The 17,082-nt window shown below is 37.6% G+C and overlaps 1 protein-coding gene across 3 annotated transcripts in view; it reads right to left on the minus strand.

Annotated features, from left to right (window-relative positions):
* Nucleotides 1-9,694: 9,694 nt before the first annotated feature.
* Nucleotides 9,695-17,082, minus strand: part of LOC122063700 (protein TIFY 3-like) — a 30,421-nt gene continuing 23,033 nt past the window's right edge. The window contains exons 2-6 of one of the 3 annotated variants that reach the window (XM_042627391.1): nt 13,717-13,815; nt 11,080-11,200; nt 10,585-10,783; nt 10,390-10,447; nt 9,695-10,061 (exon numbers count right to left, since the gene is read on the minus strand). In XM_042627391.1, the coding sequence (XP_042483325.1) occupies nt 9,899-10,061; nt 10,390-10,447; nt 10,585-10,783; nt 11,080-11,200; nt 13,717-13,815 (640 nt within the window). In that variant the 3' untranslated portion in view covers nt 9,695-9,898. The remainder of the gene's footprint in view (nt 10,062-10,389; nt 10,448-10,584; nt 10,784-11,079; nt 11,201-13,716; nt 13,816-17,082) is intronic. The other 2 variants (XM_042627394.1, XM_042627392.1) reach the window with 2 other exon arrangements.

Here is a 17,082-nt window from a genome sequence, read left to right on the forward strand (position 1 = left end):
ACCACTAAGAAAGAAGCTTCCACAAGAGCTTCAGGTCTCAGGCCCAGTGTGCTAGCTGTCCAGATCCGATTGGTAAAGTACAATGCAGAAAAATATGTATAATAGATTCTTGCTTGTCATGACATAATTCATAAGTTATATCAATGTCCTTCCTTTTGCAAGGATGTCCTTTGTAGGAATCTCTCCATATGCTAATCTTCAGAAAAATATTTTAAATTTTGGGTGAAGTTTGAGTTTTCATAGAAATCGCCACCAATGATAGTGAAGAGATAGGCATGCACACCTATTTGATAATCCAGATTTCTAAGTAGTTGTACTACTAGATAAAAAATCAACATGCAATTTGGTAGTGAAGGTCCCTGATTTGGAGAGTTTACAATGACAAACATTTTGATGAGAGAAAATTGAAATTATCTGCAATGTTCCCTCCCCATGTTGTCACCCATATTGTTCTTGCATATTAAAAGTCCATTTAGAGAGCTTTCTTCAAGTGGACCAAAATTTGCCATGTGATTGGTAAGATTTCAAAACTTTTGTGGTTATATATTGATGCACTTTTGGATAAAATTTAGCAAACAAGCATTACTCCACATGGTACAACTAGATAAGGGCAATAGATTGATGCTTGGTCATGTGGCCTTTGCATTAGCACGGGGGCCAATGAAAGCATGCACGGTGGCATTAACATGAATGGAATTTTTTAATTCACTGGGGGTGAGATGGTAATTTTATATGCCTCTGTGTCTGGGTGCGGGTCAAGTGAGTTGGTAGCTTTTTGTTTCCCATTAGCTGGGTAGTGTTGGTCAAGATTTGGATGGTTAAGCAAATATTTGTATGCATATGTGTGTGTGTGTATATATATATATATATATATATATATATATTAGACCACATGATTGATTCTAAATTTAAAACATGATAGATGGGGGCAATCTACGTTGTCCTTATTTTTTTAATGACCTACCATTTAATTGATTTTTCCGGATTTGATAGTTGAAAATTAAATGAGAGTTCTTTTTTGGTAGAAAAAAAGGGTGTTCCACGGTAGTGATCATAGTTTAGGCCAAAGCCCCCATATGGCAAGCAAGGACTAACAAGCAATAGTGGGGTGTGTTGATTCAAACCCACAATCAGTCAATTCGAGCGGTGATGAGGCAAGGGCTTCCTTCTATTATGCTACCAATCACGTTGGCAATTCATCAGAGATTGCCTTTCAAATATTATACACTTGTTATATTTAATGATATGTATAATGATGGTTCTTGAAAATGTCATGATGATAAATTACTTTTAGAAAATTTAGAATAATATTTTCTTACCTCGACTTAAATAAACTTTTGGAAATGAGTGGACAATAACAGTTTACAACTGCTCATTTCACCACCTTGGTGACAAGAAATGCAAAAAAAAAAAATCATATGTGAACTTAAACATGCGCCATATGTTTGTTCTAAGAACCTTTTTCAGATGACTAACTAAATTGCCTATCGATATAATGTGGCAACTTTGGATGTGTCCAAAGTTTGTGTTACATATTATCCACATCATCAATTAGTTAAGTGTAAAATTTCAAATCAGTTTGATTCCCCCAGATTTTATAATGGTTTCAAAATCATTTGAACGGTTTTTGTAGAGCTAATTGAACCTTGTGGGCCAATTGAAAGGCCAGAAAGCCCAATACATGGCAGTTAGTTAACTTCAGATACACCATCAAATTTGACATGTGGCATGTTCATCCACGATTAAAATGCTAAATCTTATCATCCATGAGGCAAACAGTAGTAGGCGTGTGTGAAAGAGAACCTGTAACAATTTTTTTTTCTTTTTATTTCTGTTAGATTATGTGAAAGATGAATTATATTTGTTCTAGCCACAAAAAAAAAAAAAAGATGAATTGTATCTGGTCGGTCGGACCAGCCATGTTTATTTGGTCAGCTCAATTACCAAATAACTTGTTGAATGGGGTCCCTATTTTTTGGACAGGCATACCTCAATGTCCTTTCCACACCAATCGAATTTCAACCAATTGGAATGGGCATTGGCCATAACAACAGGAGAGTGCATGCCAACAAGGAGGATTTGATCTCTTGCCTGTTTAGAGGTTGGGTAAGGGTTGCATGATAACCATTCTTTTTTTTCTATTCTTCAAATATTTTGTTTTTAGGAATAAAAAAAAAAAAAACAGAAATCCGTTTGCTAACACGGTTCATCTTTTTGTTTCTTGGAAATAAATCAAGACCAAAAAGTTATTGGGAAAAAAGGAAACAAAGAAACTTTTTGAAACTTCCCTATCTTAAAAGTACGAGGAAGAAATAGGGGGTTGGTTTTTAATGAACACATGATTAATTTAATAGATAAATAAATAATTTCATGTTAAAAATAAAACATCATCAATGCAACTTTAACCACCACTCCACCACTTCTTTCACCACCAACGCCACCACTACCATTGCACCACCACCGCTATCGCCACTGCCACTGCCACACCACCACTGCTGCTAAAAATTTAGATATTGAATGTCATTTTGTAAGTTTATATAAGTTTTGTATACAGAAATTAGTATACGCTTAACAAATGCATTTTTATTTTTTTCTAGCCCATGAATAGAAATTACTATACGTTATCAAACACGCTTTTTCCCCATAAATATAGCCCAAAAAAAAAAAAATGGTTATCAGACATGCCGTAATATGCTAGGGATTTCTAGGTTCAAATTAAGCATTAGCTAGTGTTCTTTATAGCCTATTTCACAAGTCACTCTTGTACACACAGAATTGAAGACAATATAAGTAAAGTGGTGTCTCACTTGAGAAATACGAATTAGGTGTTACTAAAATCTCTTATGGGTTAACAATAATTATCTAGTGTAGTTGGCGAGTTGTGATGCGCAAAAAGCCCATGCTCTCCAAGTGATGGGTCTAATAACAACTTGAACAACACTCTAATCAGGTGATGCTCAGCCTCTATTGAAGGCTTTTTGTCCCCATTAGCGTCTAGTTCCAATCTTAACTATTAGATTGTGTTTATTTCAGTTGTAAGGCTTCCTTTTGAAAAAATTAATGTGTAAATGGTATATGTACATATCTGTTACATATGGTGAATATAATGAATATATGTTTGTACTTTTACTTATAGAGTGGTCGTATTAAACGCGTACCATATCATTATTGTATACATTTTATTACATCGAACTTTTGAAAAATATTATAACCATCAAATCCATTTATCTGCCATATGTGTCCATATCCTTTTCATTGTTGCTCCCAAATTGCTATTAATGATCACAAGTCGTTTATTTATTTATTTGTTTTTTTAAAGTAAATAGATCCGTCTTAGATGGCCAGGAAAATTAGTCCTACGTCTTCTACAAGTTTTTTTTTTTTTTTTTTTTTTTTTTTGGCGGGGGGGGTTGGGGTGTGAAATTACCTAGATCCATTCACTAGTTACCATTTTGAAAATATTTACTTAATCCCCAAAAGTAGTTATTATTCACGTTGGTCAAGGAAAAATTTGAACTTCCTAAAATACTCCCAATTCAATTTATCTTCCCTTTTTTTTTTTTTTTTTTTTTTTTTTTTCTGTTTTTAGCTGTTTAATTCTTTTATATTTAACATATGTGGGACCCAGCTCCTCCTACTGCTCTCCTTTTCTCCCTTATTCTTCCTACGTAGGAGGCACTATCCCCGCCTGCAACCTCCTCTACCCTCCCCGTCACCCATGCCCCTACCCCGCCTTGTGTGTTCAATCCCTCTCCCCACTTCCTGGTGTTAATCGGTTTGGTTTCAATGTATATGGTATGATTCGGTTCAGTTCACATTTATTTGGTTGAAACCAAACCAACCATTTACTAAACGGTTGTAGTTTCTGAAATCGGAACCGTTTTAGATTTCACGGTTTTTAAATGGCATCGATTTCACGGTTTTAAACGGTTTTGATCGTAGTTTAATCCATACTGTTTCTAAATGGTTAGCAATCAGTTTGCTAGTTTATTCGCATGCTTACTGAAATTTGTTTTTGTTGATAACGCTTCAATCTTGTATCAAATTAAATGAGACATTGAACAAGCAAGGATTTAACTACATAACTACATAATAAGAGTAAATTATTGAATAGACTATTGGACAGCTTCTATAGTCCTTAATTCTTCCCTAAATTAAACCCATCGTGTTTTGTTAAAACAACCAAAGCAACTAAGCAAAAGAACATATTACATGGAGAAAGTGGAATACAAATAAAGCTGCTAATGAACATAACTTATCGTTAGTGTTCTAAAGTTAAAGAGCATGAGGCACTGAAAACACATCAGTTAACCCCTTATTCTATTAAATCGTTGTACGGGTTGAACGGGTCAGTTTTTACAGTGTAAACAGTTCGATTTTCATGGTGTCAATTTGATTTGAAATCGATGGGTTAAACGGTTAAAACCGAACCAACCCGTTTAGCTAACCAGTGTTAAACTTGAAACCATAACCAAACCATTTACTAAACGGTTTTACGATTTTGATGTAAACGGCTCGATTTGATTTCGGTTTCGGTTTCGGTTTTAAATTCGCATCCTTATCCCCACTGCCCCCACCCTACCCTGCCCCAAAATCTTTTGCTTCCCTGCCCTCCCATGTCACTCTTAAGTTCTTCAACACAATACTTTTCTCCTCAAAATCTAAATTATCCATGGAATTAAATGAAATTTCATGAGAAATCAGAGTGGAGAGTAATGATGAGGTGGCTCGTCTTTGTTGGTCCTATACGGTGAGAAGGGAAGCTCATCAAAGCTCCAGCGAGAATGGGGCAGAAGATGATACCTGAAGCTCAGCCCCTTGCGGCCTTAAAGAGTCACAGCGAGGCGGAAAGAATGCCTAGAGATAGGATTAATGCCCGTCCTTCTTTATCCCTCTGTTTTGGGGCGAGAGTTGATCGTTGTAGAGAGCAGTGGAATTGAAGGCTGGGGATGGTGAGCTTATGTGCTGCGGAGGAGGGCCCAATGATTAAGAAAAAAATAAAAAATGAAAGAATTGAATTAAAAAAAAAAAAGAATGAAGAGAGTTTTAAACCCATCCTGTAATTAAGGAGGGGTTTCCCTTACCAAAAATAAAAATAAAAAATTAAGGAGGGGTTTCTACCAAAAAAAAAAAAAAGAAAAATTAAGTAGGGGTAATTTAGGAGGTTTGGCTTTATTTTTTACTTGCAGCGTGAGCAATAACTAACTTTGGAATTTACGTAAATCTTTTCAAAATGGTAATTAATGGGGGATAAAACATATTTTAAACTTAATTATCTTGTACATTTTTTTCTTATCAAGTGGATCTAGGTAAATTTTCATTTTATTTTGAGGGGCGAAGGATGCTAGCGGGTTACTCAAGAATAAAGTATGCAAACATTTAATGGCCGTTGATTTTTTTTTTTAGTTTTGTTTAAACCGTTAGATTCATAATTATTATTTTAAAGCTAGGGCGAGTGGTAGCAGTACGTACGTATTGCAATCTTATTTTCACTTTATTTTAATATTAATTTTTCATTTAATATTATATTAATTTAAATCATCTATTAGTTTTTTAAATTGTAATCGATTCTTAGTTTTTAGGGTGGAGAGTTGATGGACGTAGTTATTTAACTTGTCTAACTTTTTTTTATATAAATAAAAAAATAAAAAATAAAAATCCAATATAAGCCGGCTCCTCTTTCGATTCTGTTGGGAAATCTCAATTCTCTCTCTCTCTCTCTCTCTCTTGCTTTGCTCTCAAAATAGTATGAGGTAAAAAAAATTTAACATAACTTTTTTCAGGAGCATATGAGAGACTTGGCTACACATATCCAAATATCAGAGAAGGGATTTGGATAGTAAAACTTGCATATATGGTAGAAGACAAATTTGAATTTATAAAGTAAACAAAGCTCTTGAATATCTATGATTTTATTATTACTTCCTTGGTAGATATTATTAACTTATGAGAATTTACCATGGATGCAAATCTTCAATGAGATTGGTAAACAAAACTTCAACTAGACTGGAGAGCGCTGAAAAAGGAAGAGGAAAGAAGGAATTGAAGAAGAAGCAAGGAGAGAGAGAGAGAGAGAGAGAGAGAGAGGTTTCTAAGCGGAATCAAAGGAGGAGTTTGTTTATATTGGGATAAAAAGGGCGAGTGGTAGCAAGACGTACGTATTACAATCTTATTTTCACTTTCTTTTAATATTAACCGTCCATTTTAAGTTTAGATTAATCTAAACCATCTATTAGTTTTTTATATTGTAACTGATTCATAGTTTTTAGGGTGGAGAGATGACGGATGTGGTTACTTAACTTGTCTAATATTTTTTTATATAAATAAATAAAAAAAATCTAATATAAACGGACTCCTCCTTCGATTTTGTTGGGAAATCTCAATTCTCTTTCTCTCTCTCTCTCTCTCTTTGCTTTTTCTTCAACGTTGTTCCTTCTTTCTACAGCCGCCATCATCATCATCATCTCTCTCTCTCTTTCTCTCAAAATTGGATGAGATAAGAAAAAAATCAACATAATTATTTTCAAGCACTGAGCATATGAGAGAGTTGGTCACACATATCCAAATACCATGTTTACATATTAATCATCAGGGAAGGGATTTGGACAGTAAAGTTTGCATGTATGGCAAAAGACAAACTTGAATTTATAAAGTGAACAAAGCTGTTGAATATCTAGGATTTTATTATTACTTATTGGATAGATATTATTAACCTCTGAGAATTTACCATAGATGCAAATCTTCACTGAAATTGGTAAACAAAACTTCAACTAGACTGGAGAGCGGTGAAAAAGGAAGAAGAAAGAAGGAACAACCTTAAAAAAGAAGCAAGGAGAGAGAGAAAGAGAAGATCGAGATTTCTACGCGGAATGAAAGGAAAAATCTGCTTATATTGGGATTTTTATTATCTATTTATTTAAATATTAATAATATTAAACAGAGTTGTAACTGTTTATAACTTTGTTAGTAGGATTAACATATTTAACATGTATCAATCATATCACTTACGTGAACATTCACCGAGCTCCGAGCATTTCACATTCCTATTTTTCTACACGTACCGACCATTTTGCCTAATAAATAACTATTTGAAATCTCACGCACAACTCAAATGATCCCATGTATGCGCGTAAGAATCTTATCTATGTACTTAAGTTTGTGTCCCCCCTAAATCCCATATTTCGGGCTTATAAAGAGTTCAATTACAATTAAAAATGAAAAATGGCCAATGGAATCCAATCACGTGGTAATCGCATCATCTGGGACTAATACCTGTCGTTAACACAAGTCTCTCTTTTGTTAGTGTTTTTTTATATTCTCGAACGCCCTAATTCTTTCCCTCAGTAGGTGTTCTTTTACCCCAAATTCTTAATGCGAAGTTGTGACTGAAGTTTTTGGTTTCAATGGTCTTCTAATATGTTTCCTAATCCGCCATTCATTGCTGAGTCTCCAAGGTTCAAAACAAACACCCCATCTTTATCTCAAGTTACCAAACAGACATCAGTTTCATTCTGAAAACTATAACTTAAGATGGAAACAAGTTCCCGTCTAGTGGCAACTTCCACCCCTCACTAGGACAACATTTTCCCTGTAAATTACCCCTCTGTGTGTATAAGAAATAAGTAGAAGAACGAAGGTTGGAAGTAAGCAGAGAAAAGGGTTAAATAGTACAGATTAGCTTTTAGAAGTAGCTAATCCGTTTTTGGGTGATGAGGGAGAAAAATGAGAGTCGCTCTATCTCCCCAGATTGAGGGAGAGTTGCCATCGTCAAATTGGACGACGTATGGTGAGAAGGAAGAGGAAAGAGAAGCCAGCAGAGGGAGAGAGAGGTTGCAACCAGGGTTTCAGGAATTGGGATCAGATCAGAATCCGTCGATCCATGCCATTCCTAGGGTTAGGGCAGAATCTGTCCAATCTGGATTGGAATGGATCCATATCAGATATAATCTAAAGCCCCGTTTGTTTGATGGGGTTTTCCAGGGGTGGGATTCATGGGATTTAAAGAATATCCACCTGATGAAATTTGAAGGTATTTGGCAACCTTGGGGTGGGATTTTGTTTATACAAAAAACTAAATTTCGCATTTCTTGTTGGCCAAGGTGACTGCCAATTTCTCTCACCCCACTCCTTTGCAAAGCCTTGCCGATTCAGTGAGACTTTCTTAATAAAGATGAAGGAAAACAATAGGAGACAGGTGAATGTGTCCATTGCACATCAACCACTCGCCAAAGAAAACCTATGTGCCCAGCCACTGCTCGCACCCACCTCTACTTTGACGCTACCCTGCCATTGCACCAACCTATCTGATCTCCTCCCAACTTCTATGTGAAACCCGTCTCTGCAACCAATCTCTCTGCAATACCATCTCTGTAATCGTTTGATAAGGAGAGCTAAGAAAAAAAGACGACCTAGACTACAAGATTTTTCAAAATAAAACAGAAGAAGGAAGATCGAAGGAGGCCAGTACTACACGATTAAAAAAAAAAAAAAAAAAAAAAAGGAAGATTGAAGGAGACGACCTGGACTACGAGATCAAAATAAAAAAATAAAAAATAAAAATAAAAATAAAAAAAGATCGAAGAAGAAGAATGATTTTAGGGTACTTGCGGCAATCGACAGAGTAATTGGGAGGAACAATGAAGCAATGATCTCGCAAGTGCCCTGGCACCTCTTCACTACCATCTTCTTCCAAACTTTTCCCTCCAACCTCTATAACCCACTAACCTGTGGGTCCCATTACCATTAGATTTCCACCCCAAGATCCCTGCTAAATAAAACAGTAGAAACAGACTTTTTACGTATCTGAAAACAAAAACTGATTTTTTGATGTTTGGTAAACATATTTCTCGAAATATTTTATGTAGACATAATGTCACTAAAAAACCCAATAATATCATCTGATGCCCAAAAGGAAGAGAGGGTTCCGTTGTTTTTTTTTACGTTTAAATAGTTGAGAAATTTCTCGTGCACAACAACCTTTTTTTTCTCTCACATTCATTTCTAGAAACGACGAAACAAGTCTGACTTATTTCGTCGTCAGTCATTTCTAAAATTGTAAATAGGTATAAATTTTGATTTATGTTTATAAAAACGGGTGAAACGGAACAATTTTATCGAACACTTTTTAGACTGTTTCTCCATTTTTAGGAACAAGAAAACGTAGAAACGGAACATTATCAAACGGTGCGTTAATTTGCACCCTTGGTTGCAACTTTCCGTGTGAACAGTGCAATAATCCTACTTATTATTATTATTATTATTATTATTATTATTATTATTATTTAACTTTGAAGAGGTCTGGTGGAGCTCACACCCAAATGACAGGAAACCCTTACTTGCAGGGGTAGAAATCGTCTGAAATTCTCATCTTGTACAATTCTATACAATTCCACCCTAAATGGTTGACACATGTAAATATTCTATATCTACGGTTCAGATTGTATTATGGTTGTATTATGGTTAATTAACATTGTATTATGGTTGATTAATCTGAACCGTACATATGGAATATTTACACGTGTCAGCCGTTTAGGGTGGAATTGTATGGAATTGTACGAGATGAGAATTTCAGACGATTTCTACCCTACTTGCAGAGGCTGCCTGACAAGATTCCATAAACACGCATAAAATACACTTATTCAATGGAAATCTGTTCTCACTTAACCACCCCTTTATTCCCACCCTGCAAAATCCCTGCAAGCAAACACAGAAATCACATATAAAGGCATTTTCAGAAACGACAACCTACCAAGAATGCACAAATTCTTTTGGTTCTACAAAGTCAAGTTGAGATGGTCACTTGCTTTGAGCAAGTTTGGAGTGAGATAAATAACCATAGCGACAAGCTAAGAAAGTAAACATGTTTGTGCTATATTTGTCTAGGTTTCCATTCACTAGTTCATGCAAGGTGGGTGGCAGGGCTTGGTTGGATCTCTTCCTGAGATTTGGAAGTCTCAGAGAAGCAGCCCTGCATGGACGGAGCTTCAGCACTGAGGCCACTTCCTGTGTTGTCTCCTTCTTTTGTCACTACCACAGGAGTATAAGGACTCCTGCTCACCAATCTGCAGAAAATATCAAGTTCAGGATGGTAAGTTCGATGGTTAATAGACTTCCACACCAATAGGACTTTGACACCCTTGCATGTATGGCATTTTTTTCCTTGCTATTACTATGAAAATGAGAACAGGAAAGCAAGCAAGCAAGCAGCATGAAATCTTTGCAGGAGATAGGCTGCCTCTGTACAGACCATTTTATGAGAAGGCCATCTCTTAGAGTAGGTAAGACTTAACAAAATAGTGCACCCGTGTGGGGAAATATACATTTTGAGAAGACGCAAAGCTATGCCCTCAAGGATCAAATAGATACAATGACACATTGAGGAAGGAATACCTGTCCCGTCGCTTCTCCAAGAAGCGAAGAAGGGAGTGTCTCCTTGCAATTGGAAGCTCTACCCAAAATAATTAAAACTATAATCAGTTGTATCAATAACACAAGTTGAAAAGCACAATAAAAATTAAACCCTGGCAAATGAGAAGCATATCCCATGTACTGATTATTTTGGTTAGGTTTCCCTTCTCTCTTTACCTGCTTGCAAATTGCACAGGGAGGTCTTCTGAATGGGTTGAAATTGTGATTGTTGAGAAGCCACAGCAGCTGCAGTACTCTGTAGGGAAGGAGACCTAGTGAGAACTGGTGAAGCAGCTGCAGAAGGAACCCCATTATCCTTTCTGTTTGAGTTCTTAGAAGGAGCAGCAGCAGCAGCAATCAGCATAATTGCGTGGGCCTTTTAATGGGGAACAGAAACAATCGATGTCAGGAAAAAAAAAAAGAGAACAAAATCTCAAGGACTCGGTTTTCCTTGAGCCACGGTGAGGGAGGAATTCCTGCACCGGTGGCCATCACTGTGACTTGGATGGATGCCAGGGAACAATTAAGGGCATTTCAGACCTGCAACATATGGGGTAAGGGGGGAGTAATGATGACCTCAGATTTTATGGGTGAACCCCTCACCATGGCTGAAGGAAAACTTTCTCCAAATCTTAACATGTTTCATGTACTCAAAAAAACTACATGACTAACCTTTTCTGCTGGAATAGCATCAAACACGCTAATGGTTCCAGAATAGAAGATTGTGAGCTGTGCTGGAAAAGAGGCAGCAGAGTCTGGTCCTGATGCTGGCATCATTGGGTCCCTTAAACAACTGAAAAAAGAGAGCATGAGATGATGTTAGCCTAGTAATTAAATGGAAATATATTCTATTTCCAACTCAGTGATGCAGTACCTTATAAGAGAAGCCTCTGACAATAGGACCAAACAGATTAAGTCAACACAAAGGTATTCCAGTAGTATCCAAGAATTAGTGTCCAGAATAGACCAAATTGAACTCTTAACAGATCCAAAGACTTCAAATTAGACAACTTCCAATTGGAATTAGCAGGAAGATAATGATCTATAAGTCAAAGGGGATTATTTGGGTCTCAAGGCATTTAGCTAGCAATAGAATACCCAAAATGCCTACCAATCTGGACAGACAGCAAACAGGAAACCAGACAAACAGAAACTGGACTTCAGAACCTTTTAGGCATGAAGTTTACTGACCTTCAGGATCTAGCAAGAGCAAAGTTTCAACGTCTGTAGTAGCACATCTCAGGGAGGTGCTTAGAGGCAACAAAACAGCAAGTGACCTCAAGAAAAAATATCAGTAGTTGGCCAAATTAGGCTGGCAACTACTCAAAGACGCTTTAGCATAGCTACAACCAATACTAAAACCAGGACAAAACCACTAGAGATAAGAAGAGCAGAACCAACTCCAACTTATTTTTTTGAAAAAGAGAAAAAGGCAAACATCAAACCTAACAGCCTTGGATGTCCCCTTCCCATCATACATGCTTATACTAATTTTGAAGATTTTGTAAATCACCTACTTTTTAAGTACTCGTTACAAGCAACTTAAATATACCTTTTTTTTTTTTTGGGGGGGGTGGGGGGTAGGATAAATTCATTACGAAGGAAGAAAAAAAGGGAATATAAAACCCCTAGGGGCAAGGAAAAGAAAAAAAACATTAAAATTATGCTACAGACCCAATAAAGGGTACGGGAAGGGGCAAAAGAAGAGGGAGGGGGGCCAAGGAGGCCATAGTAAGCCTGTTCATAGGGGAGTCGCACAACGGCTGATGAGAAAGCGATTGGAGCTTGGAACTAACATCAAAGTAGATGGCATTCCAAATCATGTCAAAAGATTAAGATTTGGAAGTCTGTCTTCAAAGATTCCATTCCTTCCAGATATGGTTGATGGTGGCAAAAAAAGTAAGCTTACCCATAGTGTCACAGATAGAAGATCCAACAAAGGCCATATCAACCCAGATCGATTCCCTGTGAAAGGGAAGAATTCTTCTCCTACCAGGCCAACATTTTAAGAGGATTTTTTTCCAAACAGATGAAAAGAAAGGACAGCCAAAGAAAAGATGATCAGTGTCTTCAATCCCATTCCAACAAAGACAGCCGGGGAGAGACTAATATGAAGGTCGAGGAGGAAGGATTGGGTAGGGAGACAGTTGGAGAGATCTCCCCATGTTGTGAAGCTGTGCCGAGGGATGCAGCCTTTGAACCAGACAATCTTGCGCCAAGGAGCAAGTTGGGAGTGGGGGCACAAAAAGTTCCAGGAAAAAGACAAAGTGAAAATGTTTGAGGGCTCAGGGGACCAATAATCCTGTCCTCAGGGGAAGAAAGTTGGGGAGGGAGGGAGGACCAAATGATGGGGAGAGGGGAGGAGGAAGAAATGGGGAGGGGGGGAGACCAAGAACCATTCAGGATGATAGAGGAAATTGGAACATGTCTGTCCAACATCAAGGAGTAGACCAACTTGGATCCTACTAGGGCGAGGAGGACCCCAAAGTGATGCCAGTCGTCCAACCAAAGGGAAGTGGAAAGACCATCCACAATGATAGAGTGGATAGCTCGGACGGTGGTGGGTCGAAGGTTAAGAATGTGACGCCAAACCAAGGAAGCATCGGAGGAGGGGATACCGTCCAGAGAGAGTCTTTACGAAGAAGAGAAGAATGAACCCAACAAAACCAAATACTATTGTGCTTGGATACCAACTTCCAGATAAACTTGCAAGTACCAGCAGAGTTAACATCATGGATTCTGCAGAGGCCCAGACCAACTTGGGGTGACAAACAGAGGACCATTTTAAGGGATGAAGAAATCTGGCGGAATTAACACCTTTCCAGAGAAAGGAGCACATAAGGTTTTCAGCTGCTTTGATGATGGACTGCAGAATCCAGAAGGACCCAAACCAGTGCATGTAGTAGGATTGGAGGACGGAACGAATTAACTCCAACCTACTTGCATAGGAAATAAGCTTCCCTTTCCAAAGCTGAAGTCTTTTACGAATAAGAAGTATGGGAGTGCAGTGCTGCGCAGAGAGCCCGGCAGTGATAAGGGGAAAACCTAAGTATTTGAACGGAAGAGATCCCATGGAGAAGCCTGAGATACCCAGAAAGGGGGATAGGAATTTTGTTAGTAACTAAAACTACTAACATTGCATAACCAACTTTTGATACAATCCTATTTTTGAATCAAAGACTCTTAACTTATTAATTCTAGCTAGACTTCAAAACTATTACATATCTCATCTGAACTCCCTAATCATCCTTAATTCGATTCTGACATACTCCCAAAATAAGGAAACTCCAAAGAAGTGATGATGCTTACCACAAGTTGAAATGAAAATCCTTAGCTGCTTCAAGTCGTGATGAAATGCGTTGTTGAAGAATAAAGACATAACAAGACCTCAAGTGATGAAGCATAAAGCTGGAAAGTTAAGCATGAAGAAGAACGTTGTATCAACACCAAGAAGACAAAAATGTTGAAGTCGTGAAGTCACCAAGAAAATCACGCTATCATCTTAATATAAAATAGTGCACACACTTGCACTTATACTGTCGTACTCCTAAGTTGACTTAGAAAGATCATTAGGAGGCATCTTGATTCTTGACAATATGGCCCTCAAAGTTCTAAGAATATGTGAAGTCCAATACTCAAATGTGAGTGAACATTAATCACATAAAAAGACCTGAAAGATGGACTATTTTCAGCCCAACCAGATCAAAGCCACTCCAACCGGTAAACCGGCACAAACAGGTTGAAACAGGTTATGAAAACATAACCAAACCGGTTCAAACCTGTACATGCCAATCGACTCGCGTCCAGTAGGCCAAGAAGGACTCCAACAGATCTATTTCAAAAGGCTACATTGTACAAGTCGACTGCTGGAGGAAAAATGTGTCCGTTTGTGATTAGTTAAATCAGCTTAATTAGCACATTAAACACACATATAAATACCTTTACTATGCTACATTAAACACAACTAATTACTAGCATTTGGAGGAAACTAATTGAGCATCCTAAATCTAAGAAAGCGGCGTTTTGTCTTAGAGTTTGAAGTTAAAACTTTTTCACGTATTTCCAGGAAATACTCAAATTTTTTTTTTTTTTTTGGTGAATATGAAAATTAAATAACAGGGAGAAAAAAGGGGGGATGTACAAGACCCAAAGGCCAAAGAAACATGATACACCCTTAAGGGGGGATGGGAGGAGTCAAAATAGATAAGGGGATCAGCTCTGAAGAACCTTTCCAAAGGAAGGTACAGAAGAGGGATTGGCTCCCATCCCCCCTTAGGGGTGTCCAGAAGAGGGATCAACTCTAGAGAAGATCATGAGATCATCAGCGAAAGTGAGATGAGTTAGCTTGAGGGATTTGAATTGGAAATAGGGGAGACGAGGAGATCACCAGTGCGGGATTGGATGGATCTAGAAAGAACCTCAAGGGCAAGGCAGAATAGGAAAAGGGAAAAGGGACAACCTTGGCGAATGCCGACATAAGAGACAAAATAACCAGCCAGAGAGCCATTCATTATAACAGAGAACTTAGGGGAGGATATGTAGCAATGAACCCAGTTGACAAAGATCGGGGGAAGGACATAGCAAGCAAGATTTTGGAGATAAAGTCCCAACGAATGGAGTTAAAAGCCTAATGGATGTCGATCTTAAGGAGGCCCCAAGGGGAGTGGGATTTTCTATCAAACCCCCTCACAATCTCATGGCAGATAATGATGTTATCCCCAATGCTTCTCCTATAAATGAAGGCAGATTGATTAGCACTAACAAGGGAGTTAATGACAAGCTGGAGGCGGTTTGCTAGAATTTTGGCTATGAATTTATAGAGGAGATTGCAAAGGGAGATGAGTTTGAAGTCAGACATGGAAGCACCTTCTTTCTTGGGAATGCGACAAAGGAAGGTTATATCAAGGTTGTGGATTTGAGAGGGTTGAGAAAAAAACTTTTAATGGCTTTAGTAAGATCTTCCCTAATGATATCCAAGGTTCAAGGTATCGGGTTTCGACCCTTGGGGAGACTGAAATTTCGGTCTAAACTTGGAAAATTTTGAGGAAACCAAGGAACTTTTCTTGGTTGGATGGAAACTTTGGTTTCGACCCCCAAAATGTGTTTTTTTGCCTATTTTTTGTGTATGTCCTATTTTAGACATTTCTAACACATTCACATAATTAGTTTAATGGAAAAAACACTTAAAGTCAATACTTGTGGGGTGAACCAAGTTTGGTAATGTACGTTGAGTCTCGTTGACTGAAAGTCTGAAACTATACTACATAAGTACATAGTCTACATTATATAGTCTACAATTTACATAAGTACATAATACATAATGCAAAGGATAAAAAAATAATAATAATATTACATAATTGTGAGTTATCACTCAACACTCAATACTCAAAAGTTAATTCCAAGTAGAGTGTCTTGGCGCAAGGATTAAAGTATCGGTATCGGTAGGCCAAAATTAAGATACCTATTGGAGGGTATCGTATCTTATCCGAGATACGCTAAGAAAGATACACACATAAATGGATAGGAAGCATTTTTTTAAACACTTTTGCATAAAGAATTTGTTAAAAAAAGTTATTGATAACATGTATTATGCATAAACACTAAATTGAGGGTATTGCACTAAGAATTCAAGGTTTGTAGTTGTCCCATAAATGTAAAATCCTTGTTCCCAACCTTGATTTCCACTTTAGTTAGAGAGAAATATGGCTGGCAACAACTTTGGAACAAAAACCCCTAAAAAAATCGTGTTTTTCTGAAAAATTACCCATCTTGGCCATTATATGACCGTAGTGCATTGTATCGGTAGACCGATACTCACCGATACGTACTGATCGATACATACCGATACTCACCGATACGTACTGATATATACCGAAACGTACATTTCACCTCGATTTATATTTTTCATAGAGTTGTATGGGTGCATATCGTATCGTATCAATATGTATCGGTGGTGTATTAATGCATATCAATATGTATCGTCGGATATATATCGATACGAAAGGATTTTAAAAATTCATGTATCGTATCGGTGTGTATCGTATTGGTCGGCTAAATTTAAGATACGTATCGAAGGGTATCGTATCGGTATCGGAGATACTTTAAACTATGAATGGCAGTTCCAGTCCACGAGCTGCATACCGCTGCAGATGTCATAGCTGCTCTTTTGAGTGCACCACATGAGTCCCATGACATGTTTTGGGCACAATTGTTTTGGTAGTCTGTCACTACCCATCTATAAGATGCATCATCAACATCAGTTAGGTATCCCAGCCTAGGAAATGGCTCAGTCACAGTGATAGGATGTGGATGTGACACACAAGGTTGGATGGATACCCAAAGATAGTTAACAAAAGATGACCCACCACCTGAACTACCTTTCTGTCCAAATGAAGTAGACGATCCACCATACTATACTATCCATACCCACCACCATATTCAAATGAACCGGTGCTCTCAAAGGATGGCACACAATGTTTAGGGAAGATGAGATTACCTTTTTGGTCCCAGTTCCCTTCCTTAGGTAGATTTGCTATGAATGTGTAAAATCCAAGCTTAAAATGAAGATTAGATGGCACAAGGGAAAAATCTGGAGTTATTTCCCAAGTTTCACAATCTATAGAGAAGAAATAAGGGAGTCAGTCGAAATTTTGAAATAAGAAAGCTTTGTTTCCC

This window comes from Macadamia integrifolia, unplaced genomic scaffold (genome assembly GCF_013358625.1).
Source record: "Macadamia integrifolia cultivar HAES 741 unplaced genomic scaffold, SCU_Mint_v3 scaffold1424, whole genome shotgun sequence".
Taxonomy (NCBI): domain Eukaryota; kingdom Viridiplantae; phylum Streptophyta; class Magnoliopsida; order Proteales; family Proteaceae; genus Macadamia; species Macadamia integrifolia.